This window comes from Herpailurus yagouaroundi, unplaced genomic scaffold, assembly GCF_014898765.1.
Source record: "Herpailurus yagouaroundi ecotype Mexico unplaced genomic scaffold, PumYag 77, whole genome shotgun sequence".
NCBI classification, from domain to species: Eukaryota; Metazoa; Chordata; class Mammalia; order Carnivora; family Felidae; genus Herpailurus; species Herpailurus yagouaroundi.
The window spans coordinates 46,396,067-46,420,448 of NW_024412388.1; the positions used below are offsets into that span (position 1 = coordinate 46,396,067).

Here is a 24,382-nt window from a genome sequence, read left to right on the forward strand (position 1 = left end):
CCTGTAATCGCTGATGCATGGTTTCACTTATTTCTCAAAATAGACGCATGTATCATAATTCCTTTATTTTTTTTTTTAATTTTTTTTTTTAACGTTTATTTATTTTTTTGGGGACAGAGAGAGACAGAGCATGAACGGGGGAGGGACAGAGAGAGAGGGAGACACAGAATCGGAAACAGGCTCCAGGCTCTGAGCCATCAGCCCAGAGCCCGACGCGGGGCTCGAACTCACGGACCGCGAGATCGTGACCTGGCTGAAGTCGGACGCTTAACCGACTGCGCCACCCAGGCGCCCCTCATAATTCCTTTAAAAAGCAGCAGAGGAAATTGAGATTCAGAAATGCTGGTTTTCCCAAACCACACAGCTAGAAAGAATCAGAGCTGGAACCCACCCGTGGCCCTCTTCTACCCAAAGCTCATATTCTCCTCACCATGCAGCTGAAGTAGGGAAGGGAAGGGACGTAGGGCTGAGCAGCTGTGCATACTTACAGGGGGAGAGGTTATATCAGGAGGGGTGGACATGTCCCCAAAAAGTTCTAGTTGGGTCACAGCCTGAAAAGATAAAAAGAGAATGATGTCACCACAAGGGAAGCCAATGCTGCCGGGCGCTGCTTTAAAATGGTATGACATTTTCCATCGCGGCTATATCAACAGTAAATCCAGCTGGTCATTACAGTACCTCATGACCCTAAAGACAATGTCTGGGACGTAGCCAGAATCAATTCCTGCTTCAGGGTATCCGGCAGTTTATCTGGGGCTAGTTAAGGAGATTCAGGCTTAGCACCTCCCATTACCAGTAAATACCACCTCACGCTGACCTCCCATCAAGTGCAATGCTCTCTCTCTTCTCCAGGAGATAAAGGCAAGAAGACAGTACCCTCAGTGCTTGTCTTTTATGAGTGCACACACGTACAAAGTGCCTTCGATGTGCTAAGGATAGTGAGACATGACTTTGTGACCACTTCTCAGCAAATGTTCCCCCAAACGCTAACCTGAGAGGTACAAATCATCATCCCCATTTTTACTGATGACTCAGCTGAGTCTCACAGAGGTGACCCCGGGGTCACCCAGGGCCAGGACTTGAATTTTCTGCAGATAGAGCGTGCGGTCAAATGACGGTCCCTGAAAGAGTCAGCCTTTAGGATAAAAAATGTAGTTGGAAGAAAAGAAAACATATCATTTAATACCAGGAAGGGCATCGAAAACAGCCCAGTATATACACTATTAATCATTGCTACCAACTCCATCACTGTAGACACTGTATCATCTATATTCTCATCCATCATACAGGAGTGTCTGAGCAAGGCCAGCCACAGTGGCAGAAGAAACCCTTTAAGATATGCTTAGAAATTAATCTGCATACACTTCCAGCTTCAGAGACCGTAGGGAGTCAGTGGCCAGGAACCACACGGCCTGCCTTAAAGTATATAATCATATGCTTTGTGCAAAACCTGCCCACTGAGGAAAGAACTCTTTTGGCTTCTCTCTGGATTTTAAGTGATAGTGACTGAGGGACCTAAAAACATCACTCAACAGAAAGGACAGGAAGAGTCTGCCTGCCTGCCATGCAGGAAGCCCGCACTTGAATTCTTCTGTAACCAGGCATGGCTAGGTCTCTACACTTAGTACAAAAAAGGATAGTTCTCTCCTACTGACGAGTGAGTGAGCTCTGGGCATTGGGGAAGGCCCCACATCTGGAGGTATATTCACTTCCAACCTCTGCAACTCCACAGAGCTGCAGTTCCCTCATCTGGATGGCAGAGATGATAATATCTCCTTTGCGGATTTATTGACAATACTATTGACAAGACTTTGAAGTCTGTCTAGGCCTGGTTAAAAAGGTACATCGGGGCACCTGGGTGGCTCAGTCGGTTAAGCGTCCGACTTCAGCTCAGGTCACGATCTTGTGACTCATGGGTTTGAGCCCCACGTTGGGCTCTGTGCTGACAGTTCAGAGCCTGGAGCCTGCTTCCGATTCTGTGTCTCCCTCTCTCTTTCTGTTCCTCCCCCACTCGCACTCTGTCTCTTCCTCTCTCTCTCCAAAATAAAGATTAAAAAAAAAAAGGTACAAAAGGCTCTTTTTGCTGAAAGCAGCTTAGATCGGTTAATGTACTTTCAATTCTTCCCTTTAAGCTTTCAGACAGAATAATGGTGCTGGGCACATAGTAGGGCCCTACACACACACTCATCTCCTTCCCAACGACACAGTGCTTTGTCCATACACGCTAAACACCTGTTGGGTGCTGGGAGCTGTGAACAGAATGATGAGAAATGCCAAGTCCCAGACTGCAGGGAGTTTGGTCTGGTGGGATGTTCCAAGGAAGTAGATAATTTCAAGGTAATGTGTCAGGGACGGTGACAGGGGTCTCTGTGGGAGAGCAGAGAAAGGGAATCAGCTAGCTTTTGGCAAAGAAGCTTAAGGAGGGTTTTCTAAAGGGAACAGACCCCATCTGAATGAGAAAGGATAATCCAGGCAGGTGAAAGTATATGAGCAGAAAAGGAGAGGGGCCTGGGAGGTGTGACCAGGTGGGCAGCAAAGCAATTTGTACGGAGTGTGAGAACGGAGAGCAGCAGGGAAGAGGCCAGCGAAGTGGACAGGACAGGGGTAACGTTGTGGTGCGACTGGACCCGGCCAGACCCTAGACACTTGCTTGTCTCCGGGAAAGAGGCTTTAGCATGTTTACGATATTTTTTTTTTAATTTTTTTTTCAACGTTTATTTATTTTTGGGACACAGAGAGACAGAGCATGAACAGGGGAGGGGCAGAGAGAGAGGGAGACACAGAATCGGAAACAGGCTCCAGGCTCTGAGCCATCAGCCCAGAGCCCGACGCGGGGCTCGAACTCACGGACCGCGAGATCGTGACCTGGCTGAAGTCGGACGCTTAACCGACTGCGCCACCCAGGCGCCCCACACAATTATTTTATGTTATTTGGCGAAACTATGCCAATCCTTATGTTCCCGCCCAGATTCATAAAAGAAATATTTGTGTTTAATCAATTCAAATGAAGCTTCTGGGCTTCCTCACAATTGGGGCTCAATGCTTTTAAAATGGCCTACAACTATTTTCAGTGGTAGGAAAATAATAAGATGAAGTTAATAATTAAGTCACACAATTTACATTTCAAATGCGTTTGAACTCGTGGCCCACTTTTACTAACATCATAAATATAATTTATTGGCTAATTTTCTCCTTAAGCACAACTTTTAAAATAACCTTCAGTCTTGAGATATAGACTTTCCTCTTGCCAGATGATTTTTCACTCAAGGATTAAACGAGAAAAACATGCAGGGGCATAAAACATAGATTGTTATTTCATTCCATTGGATTTGCTGTTTAAATAGAAACTTGAGTTAATTAAATTTTATAGAAAAGGGGGATTCTTTTTTTTTTTTTTTTAATTTTTTTTTTTTCAACGTTTATTTATTTTGGGGACAGAGAGAGACAGAGCATGAACGGGGAAGGGGCAGAGAGAGAGGGAGACACAGAATGGGAAGCAGGCTCCAGGCTCTGAGCCATCAGCCCAGAGCCCGACGCGGGGCTCGAACTCACCGACCGCGAGATCGTGACCTGGCTGAAGTCGGACGCTTAACCGACTGCGCCACCCAGGCGCCCCGAAAAGGGGGATTCTTATGGCCATAAAATTAAAAATAATTCTAATAACCATATGTGATTGAGATCTGGAATAATATCTATTTTCACTGCCCCCCCCCGCCATGTTAGCCCCAGTCCTTTTTATTTGTAACCTAACAAACCATGTTCCATCTGATAATATTGTTGTAATTAATCATTTTAATGACCTCAAGAGAATTAAAACTAACCATTCACATTTGTAAAACATTTTATAGTTTATAATACATTTTCCAATACATGACCATCATGTTTGACGCTCAGTGAGCCCCGTGGTGTTGCACTTTGCACATAAGCTGAGACCAGGAGGTGACACGACTCGTCTGTGATGTGGGAGTTAAAAGAAGCTAGGCTTGACCCACAGGCCACGCAATGCCTCGTTTGTCTGTCACTTGACAAGCCCTAGTTAGGTGGCATCCTAGACAATGGGAGTGTGGCCACAATGTTCTCTAACCAGAAGCTGCGGTTCCTAAAAGGTCTGCCATGATGGACATCCGCCCGAAGGGCTCTCAACTGGAAGGCCAGCTCAATATGCCCATTCCCCTTTCCATTACCAGCACTTTAGACATCTTCAGGTAGAGATGTGGCTGTCGATGGCAGATTCTGCGGTCTTCAGGTCCCGGGTATTTTCCAGGGTAAGCAGATTGATACTGGAAGCTGCCAAGCCCAGTGAAGGGGACAGGGATAACTCGGTTGTTGAGGAGGAAGCCCCTCGATATCTCCCGTGGGCCAGCTACTCCACAGCCATTCTTTGATATGAACAAGCAATGGTTTCCGAATAGTATCTAGAGTGCTGTGCCACTGCCGTTTCAAGAGGAGTCCCCTGGTCCCTTGTTCAACTAGACGGCTGCAAGCAGACTCCTAGGCCCCTCCTGCAGACAGATTCTGAAAGCGCCATTGATGAAGGCGGAGATGTCCTTGGCTGACCCCCAAAACACATTCTCACAGACACACTCCTTATGTTTTGGCATCAGGAGCTCCTTCATGCAGGAAAAGTTTGGAGCCCCTACTGTTCATCAGCTGCTGTACTGAGAGCAGGGGATATGGGCCTGCTCCCATCCCTACTCTCAGGGGCTGGTGGCTGTATGGAAAGACAAACCTATGGACAAAATCGGGGCGGTGTGATGGAGAGGACAGATACAGGGTCACAAAAGGAGGGGCCATCTCAGGCTCTTTGCACATGCTCTTCCTTTTACCGAGAACATTCAATTCCTTCCCCAATTGCCTTTCCCACCCATCCTTCCGGACACAAATTAGGGGATTCTTCTTTTTCTGGGCAGTGCTTCCTAACTCAGTTTGCACCCCGTCCCACCATCCAGAATGGCTTATGTGACATTCTTAGGTCAGGCAGGGATTCTCAACCTTGGATGTACTTGGGGGAAAATACTGATGCCTGGTTCTTACCTCTAGAGATTCTGAATTAGGTGAAGTACAGCCTTGTAACTGGGACTTTAAACTCTCTCCTGGTGATTCTAAGTGACAGCCACGGTTGAGGACCCCCTGTCCTACAGGCTTCCCAAACACCCTATTCTCAGAGGTGATAATATGCACTGGCCTATGTATCAACCGATCTGAACAAACATCGGCAGCAGACCAGTGCCCCTAGTCCAGGGTGGATCAACTGAACAGCAGCCTCGCCTGGTTTTTATTCAAGTGGGTGCACTTTGCACATCCTGTTTATGTGCCTGACCCCCTGCTATACTACACTGTACTACGCTACACCAGGCTAACCTGCCCCGTCTTTCCTATGCTGTGCGGTGTGAGCTCCTTGAGGACAGAGTCTGTGCCCTCCTGCTCTACCGAATCTCTAGCATCTATCAGAGTTCCTGGGACATTCTGGGAGCTTGAAACATATTTGTTGGATGAAAACAAGAGCGTGTCAGTTCCTCTGCAACACAAGCTCAGCACGCACACACGTATCAACATACACATGCCATCTGACCTCATCACAGAGCTCACCTGTGAACATTAGACTAGACACCCCCGGAGCACAGCCGGCACCTGCCATTCACGCAGGCTGGATGAGAATATGGAAGGCATGAGAATGGCCAGAGTGACCCTCATTTAACAAGAGCCCGGAGGCCTTACCTTTGTTGCCTCTAAAATCTCATCAAAGTCGGTCGGCAGGTTTCTGTTCTGTAACCACAAGGCATGACTTATGAGCATGAAATGAACAATGGGATGATGACGTGGAATGGTTAACCGGGCAGGGCCCTCTCCTTCTTACCGGGGTGGCCGCAGCAAACCGTTCTTCAAAATCCTCGAATGGATGGCCGTTCTGAAAGGGTAAGGGATGATGAATGAGGACGAAGAGCATGACACACAAATGGCATGGATTTATGAGTGAGGATGATGGCATCTGCAGTTACACCAGGCAGGAGCTGTGGCCAGTGTACCAGGAAAGCCCTGGACGTGTTCCCAGCAGAAGCGGGTGATACAACACGGGCCTGATTAGGAAACACAGCAAGGGTAAGTTTGTAGGTTTCAAGCCTATCTTCCTGCGATTACAGACATTACCCAGCCAGCCTCCATGGTTGGTGGGGGGGGGCAGCGGATAAGAGCACGATGTTTACGCTCAACATTTTGGTTTTACAAATTAAAAATACTACCATGTGCTTTAGTCAAACTCTTTGGAGCAGTCTGTGACCAGCTGGTTTTGTAAGTGCCCTGCTGCATGTTGCCCCCTATGCTTGAAATGCTCTTCTTCTCACCTCTGCAAGCTCAAAGCCCAGCTGGAAGGTCACCTCTTCCAGGAAGCTTTCCTTGATCCTCTGAGCTGAAAATCATCAGAGGGATGGGACATCCATTGTGCTTCCTGGAGCAGGGACCAAGCTGTATTTATTCCTGAATCCTGGCTGCTCACAGAGGAAGTGGCACATAGCCATGCTCAAGAATACAGGGATGAATGCACGTTGTAGAAGTAGCTGGCAGGTGACCAAATCTAATCATTTTGTTAATTTTCTCATTTTACTGTTTACGATCATTGAGAATTTGGCTAAACCACCTGATACTGCTGCAATGGCATTCATTTATGTGGCTCAGCGGCAGGGGCCTTGAAGGGACACGAGCCTCTCCCATGAGGCTATGAGGCAGGCTCTAGATAAACACCCTGCAGAGTCACAAGTAATTCTAAGCTCCTGGAATGCCTCCCCCAGTAGCCTTGTGGTTGGCAGTCTCTCTGGCTTCCCAGGGCCTTAAGGTCCCTGTAGAGCTTACCAAAACCTTGCTCTTTTTGGTGCAAATGGACCACTCTGGCCTCAGTCCAGGGAACCCAAAGCACTTCACTGTGGGTCCTAATAAAGGCACGTGTCTTCGGTCCTGCCCTGCTTTCTCTACCTGCCCCCTGCCTTGACCTTTCCCAAGTGATCTCCTGAGGTGTGCTATGTACCTCCTCCAGGACCTATAGTAATAAACTTCTCTAGTACAATTTCCTTTCAGTCTTTTGTTGTTCTCTCACCATCTGATACCTTGGTGGTCTGCTAAACAAACATTAATTACCAAAGCCACAGTGATAATATATATTATAGATAATATACATAACGTCTATTATATATATGTTTTTAATCATCATGTTTTGGTCACTATGTACAAGCTAATTACATTTTGGATGATATCCAAGTAGTGCAGCATTAATATAAATCTGACAATATGAACACTGAAATGGAGTTATTATGCATGAACAGAAAGAACTGAATCATTTCCCACTTTGGAGGAGAGCTTCCTGTTGGCAACGAAGGAGTGGAGAAACCATCCCCCATAATCATCTCCACCCTGTCTGCAGAAAAGGTGACTGTTAGGTCAGTCAGCCCCATTTACAGAGAAGCAGGGCCAAAGACCCAACGTGGCCGTGCCTCCCACAGCCACCACCAGTTCTGTCCTCAACCACCTGCTTCCATCAGGCCCTGGCTTGCCAGAGGTCAACTGTGGCAAAGAGGAGAGGAAGGGCAACCACATCAGATAACCACATAAATTATTGTGATGATGATTCTATTTGGCCAGAGGTGGCGAGAGGTAGTGAGACAGTATTAGCCTAAGTGATCCTGTAATCTACGGTGTGGCCTAAAAGGTTAAGGTTATGTCGCTACATCCTTTATAAATTCACACACTTCTAGGGATTTATGGCACAGCCCCTACCATCTAGCTCTGGGTCATAACTTTTAATAAAAACATTTTTTAGTGTCCAAAATCTCATTACATCTGTCCAATATAAAAAAGCAAATGGCTTCAGAGCATGATGGATGAATTAAATAAATTTGAAAAACAGCCTGTTGTAGACTCTCATAAAACCCCCACCATATAATGAAAATGTGTGAGGATAACCAGCACTGGTGTGAGTCCGTCACTTTCCTGGTGACAGAAGAGGTGGCCTTTGGTGAGGTGTGGGGCTGCGGTGTGAGGAGGCCATTTCTATCCATTCAGACGAAGCTCGGTCTGGGCGTGTGAGGTGAGCAAAGGCATCTGTCCGGAGTCACGCAGATGTGGGCTGAACCCTGGCCATGCCACACGTGGGCTGTGCGATCCTGGACAAACCGGTCAGCCTCAGTTTTCTCGTCTTTAAAGTGCAGATGATAATGCTAACATTGCCTCAGGTTTATCGAGAGGATTACTTGAGATGTGTGTGTGAGGTCTCGTTTGGTGCCTGGCACATGGTAGATGTTCAATAAACAGTAGCCGTTCCTAGTATCGTCTCAGCCTGTGTCATTTGGCCCGCTTTTGGCATGCAGAGGCACACATTTTTTAATGTTAGGAAATGACTATTATATGACATTTGGAAAATGAAAGAGGAAGAAGAAGAAAAATCTTAAGGGAGGCCCCTCTTTAGAAAGTACCCCTGCCTGAGAGCCCAGACCAGATCCCATGTAGAAGGATGCCCCACACGTCCTGGCCCTCGTCCTGATCCCCTCAGTCCATTCTTGACCCTGCCTTCTTCCTTGAATCTCCTTTCTGGCCACAGTCTTGCCTGATCATCCTCCTGTCCTGTCACCACAAGCACCTTCCTGTTGTGATCCTGGCTCGGTCATTCCTTGGACCCCTTTCCTCCCGTCTGGGGCAAGCCTCAGGGATAGTCAGAGCATTGCATCCAGCCAGTGGGGAGATCGTGCCATCCATGCACTTCCTCCCCGTTGAGTCTCACGGCCAGGACCTGGAGTCCATTCCCAAGTCCTCCCGACTCACAGCTTGCTTTACCCACAATTACTATTAGAGTTTTCATTCATTCATCTTCAAGTCTTTTCCCCACCTTATAGATAGATTTCTCACACTTATTATGGTGGCAGGCATGCAGCTTTGTATTCTACTTTTCAAGACACAATACCAGCTCACATTTACTCAAACCATCCACTTCCAGTGAGGATTTAACAGAAGAGGCTCTCTTGTGTTGTTTCAAGACAGTTCTAGGCTGAATCTTCATGAAGACATGGAAGTAAAGCCTCCACCGGAGTCTATCTTCCCAGAGTCTCTGTTGGGAGCAGTGGGGACACTGTTGTCCCATAACTGAGTAAAGTAACTATTAAGACCAGACTCACGTTATTAATCTTACAGCCAACGTGACAGTGGATGAGATGGGACGTGAACACGTCAAAAAGGATGCAAATATATTTACGGCTGCCAAATCAGAACCTTGTGTGGTTCTCACCCCTGGCTGCACAAGGTAATCCTTTAGGGGAGCTTTCTCCAAACTACTGATGATGCCTGAGCCCCGCCATCAAAGATTTGGTTGTAATGGTCTGGGGTGGGACCCCGGCACCAGTCGGTTCTAAGAGATCCCCAGGTGGCTCTAACGTGAAGCCAGACTTGGGAATCACTGTGCTGGGGAATGAACTCTCTGTAGGAATAGTTAGTGAAAGTCCTACTGGGAAAACTGAACACATCTTGATTGATTATATAATTGATTAATTAATTTCTTTAACAAACACTCACCGGGTACTTTTCACATGCCAAACTCTGGCTAGGCACTGGAGATACAGAGACGAATAATACATGGTCCTTGTTCTTCTGAAGCTCCGAGAAGAGCAAGAATATATAATCATTCTAGTTTGGGAGTGGGGTAGGAGTGAGACTGGGAGGATGCAAGGTATCTAGATCTAAACTCAGAACTCAGGCCAAAGCTGCAAAAGAATGAATTCAATTACCCACTTAGAAAGCTCAAGAGAAATGGATTAACCTAAGTGAGTTGTAACTGCACCAAAGTGGCTACTATTAAGGCACCTAGTGATTCCAGGCATTCGAATGCATGTGCCTTTTCCTGGTGAGTGAGCTAACAAGGAAGACACATGCTAATGAAGACGAATTCCTGCTGTGGTATCTAGGGATTTAGCTTTTTGTCACCTTTAGCCAAGAGTGAACAGCTGTTTTCCTACTTCCTGACAGACAGACAGACAGACAGAGAGGCAGACACAGGCAGATAGACACACACACACACACACACACACACACACACACACACACCCCTCTGTTTGGCAAATGAAGAACAAAGTGGGGGTGGGGGTGGAGTTGAGATAGGGAATGGAAAATTTGATGATAATAAATGATTTCTCCCAAGAGCAGCCATGTCCCATAGAACTTTCCGTGTGATGGAAATTTCTATGTCTGCAATATCTAATATGGTAGCCTATAGCTCCATGTTGCTATTGAGCACTTTAAATATGGCTACTGGGACTGATGAACTGAGTCTTAAATTTTATTTATTTTTAATTAATTTCAATATAAATAGCCACATGTAGCTAGTGGCTACTGTATTTACAGTTCGGCTAGCTCTCTATAAATATATGTTATTTGTTTAAATTTATTTATTTTTGAGAGAGAAAGTATACAGTACAAACAGGAGAGGGATAGACAGAGAGGGAAAGAGAATCCCAAGCAGGCTCCACACGTCAGTGTAGAGCCCAACTTGGGGCTCGATCCAATGAACCATGAGATCATGACCTGAGCTGAAGCCAAGAGTCAGACATATAACTGACTGAGCCACCCAGGCATCCCAGAGAATATATATTTATAAAAACAACTTCCGGATGACTGAGAACTTTCTAAATCCTGGACATATTGTTTCCTTACACAGTCTCTTCTGTTCTTTTAAAGAATATCCCTACTTTTGTACTAACTGAAAAGATTCTGTTGGAGAACTGAATTCTTTACACTGTGTAGATGGTACCATGAAAACAAATGCATTTTACACAAAACAGCAGCCTTCTTCTGGTGTAAAGGACTTTTTCATTGACTGAGCTAGATATTTGTGGGGCTTTTTAAAGGAAATTAAGATTCATGTTTCAAGAGGAAATTCATGAAGGTTCGTTATCATTACAACAGCATGGAGTGCCATTTAATGCCAACATTTTCCAGGCCTACTGAGATTTGGGGCCCAGTGGTCTTCTGGACCCAATGTCTTAATCTAATAGAAGAATCATGCTGCTTTGAGGATATGTTTCTGTAATGACCAAAAAATTGCCTAATTACTCAAAGTTGGAACTCATTTTGGCAGGTAATGGCCCTCCTTTCCACAGCTACCATTTTAGGAGCATCCCAGAGGTTGTCTGGAAGGTTAGAGGGGCAGAGAAATGCTTAGACCTTACGATGAAAGTTACGTCTTCCTGGAAGTGCCTCCCAGCGTAATACATCTGTAAATCCTTGGACAATGAAATATTTATATCTGGCTTCCTAGAAACTAAGTTGGTCTTTGAAAGAGCCTTCCCCGCCCCCACTTCTTTTTACTGTGGCAAGAACACTTAATGTAAGATCTACCTTCTTAACAAGTTCTAGAGTGTATAATACAGTACTTTTAATTACCGTCACAATGCAGGCTCTAGAACCTGGTCACCTTGCATAACTAGAACTTATACCACTGAATAGCAATTCCCACTTTCCCCTGCCCCCAGCCCCTTGTGACCACCATTCTACCCTCTGCTTCAGTGTGTTTGGCTATTTTATAGATCTCAGATAAGTAGTATCATGCAGCATTTGTCCTTTGTGGTTGGCTTATTTCACTTAGCGTAATGTCCTCAAAGTTCAGCCAACCTGCCACATATGGAAGCATGTCCTTCCTCATTAAGGCTGAAAAATATTCCATTGCGTGTTATGTACCATATTGTCTTCATCTGTCTATCCATCCCTCCCTCCCTCCATCCATCCATCAGTGGACATTCAGTTTGAAATGGACTGACTATGCAAGGAGAAATTCAGGATGGGGACTGGAGGTGAAAGGCGTTTGCTAGTGCTTTATTCAGGTGGCATGAGAAAGGTGGACCTCTTGGAAGGTCAGTGTGCTAAGCTGGCCTGACCAGGCTAATGTGCACAAACAGGGGGCAGCTGGGGCTCCAGAATCTGACTCTTGACCGTTAAGCTTCCCAACTTTACCCTAATGTCAAGAAAACCCATTTGCTTGCATTTGAAAATAAAAGGTACTTCTAGGGTGAGAAGTTTGATGTTTTTAGGCCAGGTAGCATGGGGGAATGGAAAGAGGGATGTCTGAAACAGCAGCTTTCAGTTCAAACCGCTGCCTCATCACTGGCATTTCCCTGAAAACATCCTTCCTCACTCCAAGCCTCAGTTTTCTCCTTGAAACATAGGCCAATGTAGGGTTGCTGAGAGGAAACACCAAGAAGGTTGATGTATATGAATAAAATTAGCACAGTAGCTGGCAGAGTAAAATCTCAATGGATGACAAAACTCCAGAAAGGGAAGGGATGATTGGAGGGAGGAAGGGAGAAAGAGGCGGAGGGACGAAGAGGAGGGAGAGATGGAAAGAGGGGGGAGGAAGGAAAGGGATGAAGAGAAGGAAGGGAGGGAGGGGGGCCGAGGGAGGGAGCAGGGCAGAAGGAAGGAAGGAGGGAAGCAAGCAAGCAAGGGAGGATAGCCATGCGATATTTGCTTGGTAGGTGAGGGTAGACAGGTTCCAGGCCATTGCACAGGTTTGGTAATACTGATCCTGGGAAGGGACAAAGTCACCTCGAGGAGCTGAAGGTGCGACATGGCCTTCCTAGAACAGACAAAGCCCCAGCGGGCTCCTCCTCCGGCACCTTTCCCCCAGTGTTAACACTGGGGAGGCTGGACCATTCCGGGGGTCAGCCCCATCATTCATCCCTCCTACCGCATGCCCTTCTCCTCTCTCCTTCTCCATCTCTATTTCAGGATTCAGTTGGCAACACTACAGTTTCAAGCCCAGATATTCTAAAACATAGCCATTATTTTCTTGAGAAAATGCATAAGGATGGGGCTGGTGGCATGAGTTGTAGGCTGAGGGTGGCTTTTACAATAAGATACTCAGAGCTAAGTACGTTTGATCTCAGTAACAGTGATGATGGGTAGGAGACATGGATTGTGATTCCTACAAAATGGCGGGTGCAGTGTCTGGGGTGCAGTGGTGATGCCAGTGGTGTTTGTCATAGACTCTGATAGGAAGTCACTAAGTCACTCCACATCTATTTGCTGAGCAGCTAGGATAAGTCACAGTCCTTGACATATCATCTGAGGGAGATGGAAAAGAAAACAGACAATTATCAAGTGATTGGTGTTATGGGGTAACGTGCAACATGCAAAGCCTTCAGTATATAGCGCTTGGTTCACAGTAACGAACTGATTCGTGCCAGTAACAGCTACCACTGTTGTCTTTATTAGGAAACACATGGCATCCAACCCAATCTTCGGGGGCCGAGGAAACTGGAGGCAGCCGACATTTTGAGATGGAGGCAGTGGTGGTATTGGGGATTTGACAGTATTAGTGATCATAAAGAGAGAGATGATGGTACAGGAATGTGTCTGGTGATAGCCAAAATGGGGCCAGTGATGGGCATTAGGGAGAAATGCTGAAAACACCATCCTGGCCATTAAGTTTCTGTAAGAGCACTGCGATGACTTCATGCATTTACACTTGTGGAAGCTTCCTGGGCCTGACCCAGGACCTCATCCCAAAGCTCTAATAGTTGACAAGGAGAATTTTAGAATGTGGAGTCCCCTTTCTTGTTTTAGCTCCTCTGTTAGGCTGCAAGATGGCTTTAGTACTTGAGTGGCTGTCAGAGTGCAAACACAACTGCGTAGGTAGAGAGGTACAGAGAAAACCGAAAACCGAAGGGGAACAATTTCCCAAAGCTGGTAATTACTTGTTTTTAATGATCTCTTCCTTTATGGCATCTCCTTTTAAGAATCTATTATTCTAGTTCTACATTAGCAAAAACTCAAGGATTTTTCAAAACTCCTAACAAGATTTGGCATCAAAAAGGGAGTGAATTAGAATCACAGTCATGCGAAATTGGCTCCTGTCAGCAGGATGACAGGATCTCAACACGAGGGTGGGGAGGAGGGCAGGGGATCTTCTCCGAGAGTCAGTCATCTCTTTCTTTGCTGGTGTGTGTCTCTTGGAGAGGCTACTCCCAGGATCCAGATGGCACCCAAACCGTAACAAGAAATACTAGATGCAGTTGAAATCAAGCGAGAGTAGCGGAGGCTCAGGCTGAGTGCAGAGCAAATCAGAGGAAATCACAAATGGAGAGATGTCACAGCAGAGGAAAAAATAGTCAGGAGGGCTTTGCCTGCTGCTCTGACAGCCGTTCCGTGCAACATGCTTTTCCTTTTCTTCTCTGGAAGAATGCAGATTTTACATGCTTAGGCATTCATTTCCTTATTCACGTCTTCATTCCTGGATTCGGTCCTCAAGGAATTCATTTAATAATTAATACACTTCCTGACTGCTCACTATGAGCAAGGCCTAGTGCCAACATTGCAAGGACTGAGATGCTGTCCCTTCTCTGAGCTGTAACAGCCAAGCTACGGAAACTGGAGGCTTCCAATTCAGGCTGGAGCATGAGGAGTGTCACAACAGGGGTACCCCACAATGAGCAATTTCACAGAGGGTGTACCATTTTCACTGCTGCGATGCCATTCACAGGACTGAAGACATGGCAAACAACCAAAACCCGACGTCTATTTTTGGGCGAATGGAATTGGACCTCTTTACTCATCTCTTGAGTCTTCTTCGTTCTAAGATTTGGGAAATATCCATCTCACAAGACTAGGGGAAGATTAGCTGGGGCAAGGTTTCAGGTAATAGCGTCATTAGCATGGCACCTGACCTCCAAATATGTGTAAGACCTCCAAATATGTGTCTGCTTCTTTGGGTCAAATAGGAAGTCAACAATTTGGTGGAGTATTCTTTAGGAATACGATGATTCGTAGCACCTTTTGGATGGCAGTTTGAATAGATTCAGGAGTTGAAGAACTGCAGAGTAGTTGAATTAGAAGAGACTGAAGGGATCTCTGAGTCAACTTAACCCTGTATTTTTTTTTCAGATGAAGGAACTGAGGCCTCCAACTTTTTCAAAATCATGACGTGAATGGCAGAGCTGAGACGAAACCCCAAGTTCTGACTCCTAACCTAGTTCCTTACTACCATAGCACAATTCCACTCCTAGGTGTGCACACTAAGAGAAAACAGTAAATCAGAGTGGAGAAACCTGGCACACATTTTACAACAAGAAAACTAAGGCCTCAAGGAAAGCCAGGCTTGCTCATATGTAAAACAGCGAGGAAAGTGGCTACTTCATAGATCTCCAAAGATCAGGTGAGGCAGTGTTCACCTATAGAATAGACATGGAAGGCAGCCCAAAGGTTTGGAGTCAGGAAATCTCGAAGAGCATTATCCTCCACTATCTGATTGATTGTTCAACATACAAACAGTTTGCAATTTTGTGTCATAATTTCACATGCCCTCCTAACAGGTCTCTCAGTATATTTCTCACCCTCAGGCTCTGGTACAAGCTACTCCCTGCGACTGGCTACCCTTCCCATCCTTGTTCATCAGGAGAACTGTAACACATCCCTAGAGACTTGGGTCTAGTTACCTCTTCCAAACCTCCCTCCAAAGTCCTAAGGATGGTGATTAGATGATCCTCCCCTGGGCATCATACGTGTCAAGCTTCACTGGTTCTCTCTTCGCCACTATAGACTAAGACTTTGTAGAAACTAAGTTCCTTTTATGGGAAACTGTATCCTATTCATTTTTGTATTCCTAAGATCTAGATAGCCCAGTGACTAGCACACAACAGGAAATTATACTGAATTGACAAATTACAAAAAAAAAAAACAGAATGAGGGAATGGATGAACTTGTTTATATAAGAGAATAGGAAACTGAACAGAAAGAAACTTGGTTATAGCATGACTTACTAAGCAGAGGGTATGGTAGTCCATATGGTGTTTCCAAATGCTCGGCACGTATGTGTGTGCACATGTATGCACACACACATACACACACTTGCTCGCTCACAAAGACTTGGCATTTACTATTATAAACTCTAGAAAGGATCTCATATTCACTCTGTCACTTGACCCAGTGAGGCTTTGCAGTCAGGGTAAATGGCCTTTGTTCTGATTTCAAAGAAATAGTAAGGAGATGTTCCAGAAAAAGTTATAAAAAAAGAGATATGCTATCCTTCAAGCCCTTCTAGAATCTGGATGGCATTTTTATCTGAATTCTTCAACTCCTCCCCATTAGTGAGATCCATTGGTTCTCACCACTAATTGACATTGACTAATAATGTCAATCTGTGACATTCCTCACTACTTGAAGTTGAGCCAATATCTGATCTTATCACCCTCCCCCTTAGTTGCTAGAAATTGTATCCCATACTATTTGGCCTCTCAAGCTTAATATGTCCAAAGAACTTTGGATCTTTTCCAACACATTCTTTCCTTGTCTTTCGATGTCTGTAAAGGCCACCAACTCATGCTTAGATGCTTAAGCCCTCAGATGTACAAGGTACACTTGACACCTCCTCTCCCACACCCGGACACCCAAACATTCACTAAGAAATGCTGTCTCTAGGCTCTGACTGCCTCTCTTCATCTTTTCTGCTGCCTTCTCTTTTGCCTAGACTTCTGTTTTTACTCTTGCTCCTTAAGTTAATCTCTAATACATCAGCCACGATGGTATTAAAAAATCAGATCGGGGCGCCTGGGTGGCTCAGTCGGTTGGGCGTCCGACTTCAGCTCAGGTCACAATCTCGCCGTCCGTGAGTTCGAGCCCCGCATCGGGCTCTGGGCTGATGGCTCGGAGCCTGGAGCCTGCTTCCGATTCTGTGTCTCCCTCTCTCTCTGCCCCTCCCCCATTCATGCTCTGTCTCTCTCTGTCTCAAAAAAAAAACAAAAAATCAGATCAGGCTTACTTCCCTGCCTAAAACGCTCCACTGTCTTCCGTTATACTTGGAATAAAACCCAAACTTTGCACCACTGCCTGTAGGACTGTCCACACCTAGTTGCCACCTGTGTTTGAGCTCACCCTCCACTCTCCCCTTTCCCACTGTGCTCTGGCCAACACTGGTCTTCCCTCTGTTCTTCATGGACCGCTGGGACATGCCTTTACCCGTGCCTTCTCCTGTTCCTTTTCACTGGTTTCTTCTCATAATACAGATCTCCGCTCAGCTGTCACATCACTAGGGAGACCTCCTCTGACCATTTCTCCCCAAGTAAAAGAGCAGCCCCACCTCTCACCACGTTACCCTGTTTGGTTTTATGGCTCGCACTCATGCTCTATTAGTATTTTAACTTGTTTGTTGGCAGCCTTCCCCTGTGGGGTGTGAGCTGGGCAAGGGTTGGGACATGGTCTGACTTGTACAGCACCTGTGCCTAGCACAGCGCTCAACACGCGATGATACGAGACAATTGAATGGGTGAGGAGTGGATGCCTGAACACAGCAATGCACAAGTGACCAGAGATTGGTTCTAGCAGGTGCCGTCCAGTATTGCAGAAACGATGCGCCGAAAGCATCAGGGACACTCTGTGCCTACTACTACAGCAAAAAAACCAAAACAACAACAAAAAAACTTCCTGTTTGTTTTCTGGTGCTGGACACCCTATCTCTGAAGACTAGGGAGCTTGGGTAAATGTGGCATATGTGAGGAGATCCCACAATGACCTCACAGGCAGAGACCCTCTTTACCTGCATGTTGGCTACGTTCTAGGAAAGACCTTTTTAATTTAAACTACTCAAGATACTCTGGATTAGGTCACAAGTGGTTGAGATCATTCTTTCTGGTTTGGGTAGATCCATAAAGCCCCCAAATGTACAAGTGACTCTTGATTCGTCTCTCTCCCACACCCTGACATACAATCATTCATTAAGAAATGATAATTCTATCTCTGGAACATATCCCAAGCAGTCCATTCTGGTCTGAAGAGGAAGGAAAGGTTTTCATATTAGTATTAAGACCTCATCCCTCCTTGGCCAGGCAGGGGTCATGCAGGACAATAATAACAACAGTTAATGTTCAGATGGAGCTTCTTCTGTATGTACAGACACTATTCTGAAGTGCTTTTACTTATTAACTCATTTAATTATTGCAACGGATACAGGTGCTATTGCTATCCTCATTTTCAGAGGAGGAAACTGAGGGACAGAAGGATTAATTAACTTACCCAAGGTCATCCGGCTAGTAAATGGTAGAGCTATAATGTTCACCAAAGGGGGCTAGCTTTGGAGTGTGTGCTCTCAACTACTCCACTATGGTGAGGAGAACAAAGGGTGTCAGACGATCTGTGTTTTAAGACTAGGGAAAGAAAGGGGCGCCTGGGTGGCGCAGTCGGTTAAGCGTCCGACTTCAGCCAGGTCACGATCTCGCGGTCCGTGAATTTGAGCCCCGCGTCGGGCTCTGGGCTGATGGCTCAGAGCCTGGAGCCTGCTTCCGATTCTGTGTCTCCCTCTCTCTCTGCCCCTCCCCCGTTCATGCTCTGTCTCTCTCTGTCCCAAAAATAAATAAAAAACTTTGAAAAAAAATTAAAAAAAAAAAAAAAGACTAGGGAAAGAGGTAAGGGCTCTGGAAGGAGCAACCACAGTTTAGGAGCCCGCCCTGCCACAGTGCACCCCAATCTTTTCTGGAGGACCCTGGTCAGATCACACTGCAAGTGTTATCCCTGAAATTCTGACTGGGGTCATAGGGGTAGAACCTTCTAGGTGACTATGGGACGAACAACAGAAAAATAGCCAGAAAGACAAGGCTAGGAGATTGAAAACTATAGGAGAGTGGGAACGAACCAAGAGTATTGGGCTGGCAGCATACAATGGTGGGAAAGAGGAGTAACAGAGACAAGGACAGCTGCCAACATCCTGGGGAGAAGCACGGTGAGGCGCTGACAGAGCCCCATGAGAGGTGGGAACGAGGGCTGGAGCAGGGAGGATGTGTACCAAGTGAGTCAATGTCATCTTAATAGGAGCCATTCTTCGCATACAAGTCAGAAGCAAGGGATGCTTCCTTCAGAGCCGGAAGAGTCATTCAGAAGAATCCAAAACATAAAGCACTTTGTTTCCCTCTCCCCGTAGCGTCTCCACCTCAGTCTTCCGGTCCATAAAGTGGGGCAAATCATAGATGCTTTGTTCATTAAACCAGATAAACTGAGCGGAGCATCAGACTGCATTGGGGAGCTTTATAAATCTCCCTTTACATATGTACACATGCATACGTGAGCCATATAAAAGCCGATCTAGGGGGTGGGGCCGAGGAAGCTGCCTTTTTAAAAGCATCACAAATGACTGCTGGGCAATGCAATGTTGGGATTCACTGAACCACATACAGCTGGCCAAACAACGCGTGTACTCCCCAGCCCCCAGTAAGTGCTCAGCTTATGTTCATTTCTTGCCTCCTTTCTAAGTCATTGCAAAATCAGGTTTTGCCATGGCTGGGTACTGTCACCAACATATATTTTTGTATTCTCCATGATCATTCATCTCTTTCTTCTTTTTTGCAACCAGAGTTTGCTCATTATTCTTGTGTAACCACTAATAATGGCAGTTAGGGAGAAAGAAAGAGCCTCTGCATGATGATTTATCCAGAAAAGCTGAATTACTGTACCAAGAGAGAATGAGTGTCAGCATCAATGGATATTTATGGGGAAACTGTATATTATAGCTGTGCTCATTAGAGATGCTGTAGTTAAGGTTCTGTGAATGTTAATGGTCTGTATTAGAGGAATAATGATAGACTCACAGCAGCGGCAGTGAACAGATACCCTGGACTACAGTTTTTCACCACATAACAGATCTCCAAGTAATCTGATTTATTATGCCCGCTGAAGGAGCAAGCATGTACCAGGGCACCTCTGTCTCGTGGGTAGTACTGGGCTTGTTTCCACACGGGGACAAAACTGGTATGGAGTGCCAAGAACAAGATGGACAGATGCTTCCTGCCTTCTGTTTGAAATCTCCTGTGTTGTGGTCTTTGAGACAGGGTAGCCCAGTTGGGAAGGACATTCACTGGCTTTGGGTAAGATGGCCCTACATCCTGGTCCGCTTAAGACAGCTCCTGTTCATGTCTATTGTCCTGATGTCATTGTTAATAGCACACCCCTTTTTTGCATTCAAAAGTGACCCACTTTGGATGATAAACTAGGTCACCCTCATTTTAAGTTCAGAGAGAACTAGCTTAGATTCTTAGGGATGCCTCTTCTAGCTGTGCTAAGTGATTTAACTTCTCTGATCTTTAATAACCTTTACCGTAGAGAAGAGACCTACTTCTTATGGTTGCTTGGGAGAGTCCTGAAATAGTGCATTAAGTGCCTATCTCGTTAAGTACCTTGCTTTCTTTGGTAGTTACAAATGTTGGTTATCCCTGCCCTATAGCCATGAAACTCTCTTGTAGGTTCAGCCCTACCCCAGACTCTCAGGTTACACTTGATCTTGTTGACATTGCTTAGCCATGGTGAATTAAAGGCACTCTAGCCCCTCACTCTAGATACTGAAGTCACTCCTACCCATAGACCACAAGCACTGTCGGGGCTAGGCCACATCTTATTCCTTCTTCTATCTGTTGAAGCACTTGGTATAGTCCTATGCCCATATAACAGCTCACGATAATTACGGCTAACATTTATTGAGCACTTACTATGTGCCAGGTGCTACTCATATAGAGTTATACATGTATCACCTTATTTAGTCCTCAGGAGAATTCTATGAGGTAGGCACCACAGTCATTACCCACGTTTTATGAGTGAACACACTATCTGAGGTCACGCAGCTGGTAATTGAGGGAAAAAAATTTAAGGCCTACATAGTCAGGCTGAAAGGGTCACACTTCTGTTTTTTGTTTGTTTGTTTGTTTTTAAATTTTAGGATGAGAGAGAGCAAGGACGTGTGAGCAGGGGAGAGGGGGAGAGGGAGAAAGAATCCCAAGCAGGCTCCACGAGAACCCAACGTGGCGCTCAATCCCATGACTGTGAGATCACGTCCCGAGCCGAAATCAAGAGTCAGATGCTCAACCAACGGAGTCCCCCAGGTGTTCCAAAAGGCTCAGACTTCTAACTGTGATTCCATGTTGGTGCCAAGTAATCTTCCCCAGATGCTAACTGGTCATTCAGAAGAATCCAAAACATAAAGCACTTTGCCGAGTCATACAGCTAAGAAGTATAAAGCTCTGATTAGCTTCAACTTTTTAAAAAATGTTTTTAAAATATATTTCTGAGAGACAGAGAGCAAATGGGATGGGCAGAGAGACAGGGAGACACAGAATCTGAAGCAGGCTCTAGGCTCTGAGCTGTCAGCACAGAGCCCGATGTCAGGCTCAAACTCACGAACTAAGAGATCATGACCTGAGCCAAATTTGGATGCTTAATCGAATGAGCCACCCAGGTGCCCCAAACTTCAAATTTTGTGCTGTTTTACTCCCTCCCAAAGAGCAGTCTCCCAATCTGTGTTTGCAAATTCAATTATAGAAGAACAAAGCTTCTAATGGAAATAATGTGAAGAATCTCTTCATCTAAACACCCCACTGCTCCCACCCATGGAATTAGCCAGTGGATTCTTTTGACAGTGGTTTTCACACTATCTTCTCTGGATCTCTTCCTTTCCAGAATCTTCTGTGCTTCAGAAAAGGATTCCAGGTGGGTAGGCCTTGAGGCTTCAACCCAGCTTCAACCACAACTCCTATTCCCATCTGTTTATATAAAAGGCTACTGGGCACAGTTCATTGCAATAATGGTGCCAGGATTTTATAAAAAGTTTGGAGACCATTCCTGCAGGAGACCGGTGGCGGGAATTTGAGCACAGCGATGGACTGATCATTGTTTTATCGAGATGTGATTTTTGCCAACACACAACTGAGCAAACAGGACACCAGGCAACTGCTTATGCAAGCGCTTATCCCCTTCCACATTTGCATTTGTAGAAAACAAGTTTCGGGAATGATTTAAACAGCGAGCTGTCTACAACTCTGCTTGATTCCTTCCATTCATGACAGAAACGGGGAAGAAAGAGCCAGATATCATTCAAAGTGATAATGTGACACTGCCCAAATGTGAGGCATGGACTGAGAACAGAGAGGAGGGTGAAAGGGATTACTACTGTCTTTGGCAAGGACCTGAAGAGAGTGGATGGAAAGGCTGATCTACAAACACCCTTAGAACCTGGACACATAAAACAGCACGTATGTAAATGGCAGCGCTATAGGAGAGAAGACAGAGCACTCAGTCCCTATTGCCTGCTTACCCGACCTGCCAAGGCTTGCCACTCCAGAAGGAGCTTAGACCTTGTGTTTCTCTTACCCCCTCCCCCCCCATCAGCAAGATCTTTCTAGACCTACTACTTTCTAGACCTGTTTTCTAGATCTGAATGTCATTCATTCAAATTTACACATTTCCCTCCCTCCGTTCCTCTCCCTGTCTGCAGGGTGTCACCCGCAGTCCAGACCCAAAGTAATCCTTACTTGCCTACCCTTTGACCACTTTGCCCCTCAGACCCATTATTTTTTTTTATTTTTATTTAAAAAAAATTTTTTTAATGTTTATTTATTTTTGAGACAGAGAGAGAGCATGAAGGGGGGAGGGTCAGAGAGAGACAGAGACACAGAATCTGAAACAGGCTCCAGGCTCTGAGCGGTCAGCACAGAGCCCGATGCGGGGCTCGAACTCACAGACTGCGAGATCATGACCTGAGCCAAAGTCGGTCGCCCAACTGACTGAGCCACCCAGGCGCCCCCCCTCAGACCTATTCTTGCCCTCCCTCTGCTCTGTGTAGTAGGACAGGGGGGTGGCCTTGTAAATTACATTGCCTGAGCTCCCTTGTCAACCCACTTTCACTTCGGTTTGGCCAACAAAAGGGGTAGTTGGATGCTGGATGGTGGAAAAGAGGGGAGAAGCACTGAATTTCTCCCTGGCTCTCTTTATGCAGTATTCTGGCAGTGAACCTGGCCGTGAGTCTCCCTCACGGCTCTACTTTCCACCAGACAGCCAGCCCCTCTTGCCAAGGTCCCTGCCCCCTCTGCGGTCACAGTGCCCACTGGCAGCCCTGGTCCCTTTCTTTGTCCTTCCAGTCCTGGGGATGGTAGCAACTTCTGAATGTTACTAATTTGGGTTGTTCCACTGCCCTCTGTTTGGCTTGTCAGCTCTCCTAACACCTTTGTAACTAGTTCTCCACATTAAATTCCCTCTATGAAATTACCTCGTGTGGGCTCTGTTTTCCTGACTTCATCCTGATAGATACACACGGATAATCCCATTAGCTTCTTAACGGTCTCTCCAATAGCCAAGCCACCTGTCGCAGGCCACCAAAGTGATGCTGAGAATCACAACTCTAATAGTGCCACTCAACACCCGACAGCACCAGTGGCTTCCCAGCCAATCTGAGTTTCTGAGCATCGCATCCCAGGTCCTTCACTCCGTGGGGATGGCTTCCCTTCGTGCCCTGTCACCTGCTCACATGAAGGCATCCTGCAGTCCCACCACCCCAGACTCTTCATCAGTCCCCGGGATATGGTATGCTTTTCCATAGTTCAGTGCCTTTACACATTCAGTTCCCTCTTCCTGAATCCCGTTCCACTCTTTCTCTGTGCCAAGTTCCTATCATCTTTTAAGACCCTACTTCCTGGGTGAAGACCTCACTGAACTCCCTTGGGCAAAGCTTTCTGCCTCCCCACTATGCTCCCAGAGCATATTGTAGACAGCTCTTATGGCCTAGAGGATTACACGGATTGCAACCATTTTTACACATCTACCTTCTTGTGATCATTAAAATTCTCAAGCAGCCATCCTTATTCATCTTTATATCCCTAGTGAGTAGGCCACTTTATGGCAGATAGGAGGTCCTTAGTAAATGTTTGTCAAATGGATGGATGGATGGATGGATGGATGAATGAATGAATGAATAGAAGCTGTAAGGGAACTTGAAAACAAGGAGGGCTCTCCAGCAAATGGAGCTGTGGGATCACAAAAGTCATGAAGGTCTGTCACTGCAGGCATGTGGGCCAAAGCCAGAGTCAGACACGTTCATCTGTGCTCATCACAAATGTTCTGGAGGGATCCCTGCATTGGTGAGAAGGCTGACCCAGCAGCTTTTAATGTCCTCACAAATTCTGAGATTCCAGGGATTTAGGATTGTATCTCAGGACAGTTTTGTTAACCACTGCAAACCGAAAGCCTGTCTAAGAAAAGCAAGACAGGGCAAGCTTCTATTTCCTTTGTGGAATATGCCGATGCAGATTCCTTTCCCTTAGTTCAGGAAGACCTCCTCTTGTGTGACATCTATGTTAACGGCATTCCGATAATTATAATTTCTCTACAATGTGGTGCTTAATGAGGAAGTGAAACTGACAAATGTTCAGACTAGATTTAATTCAATTATGAAACATCTTGATCCAGATTTCAGACTAAAGGAAAAACCAACTGCTGAATTGTGAATGAAAATTTATTTGCCATGAAAGACGGGGGCTGGTGGGGGTGGTTAGGAACAGTTGTCCAGAGAATTTCTGTAATTCTTCACTTTAATGGATTGACTCTTCCTACATTT

General features: G+C 45.8%; 1 protein-coding gene across 16 annotated transcripts in view; it reads right to left on the reverse strand.

Moving 5' to 3' along the window:
• DAB1 (DAB adaptor protein 1) overlaps nt 1-24,382 on the reverse strand; it is a 1,153,213-nt gene that overhangs the window by 31,453 nt on the left and 1,097,378 nt on the right. For 10 of the 16 annotated variants that reach the window (XM_040470386.1, XM_040470384.1, XM_040470379.1 and 7 more), the window contains 3 exons: nt 5,858-5,908; nt 5,719-5,766; nt 489-551 (listed from right to left, as the gene is read on the reverse strand). In XM_040470386.1, the coding sequence (XP_040326320.1) occupies nt 489-551; nt 5,719-5,766; nt 5,858-5,908 (162 nt within the window). The remainder of the gene's footprint in view (nt 1-488; nt 552-5,718; nt 5,767-5,857; nt 5,909-24,382) is intronic. The other 6 variants (XM_040470390.1, XM_040470394.1, XM_040470393.1 and 3 more) reach the window with 2 other exon arrangements.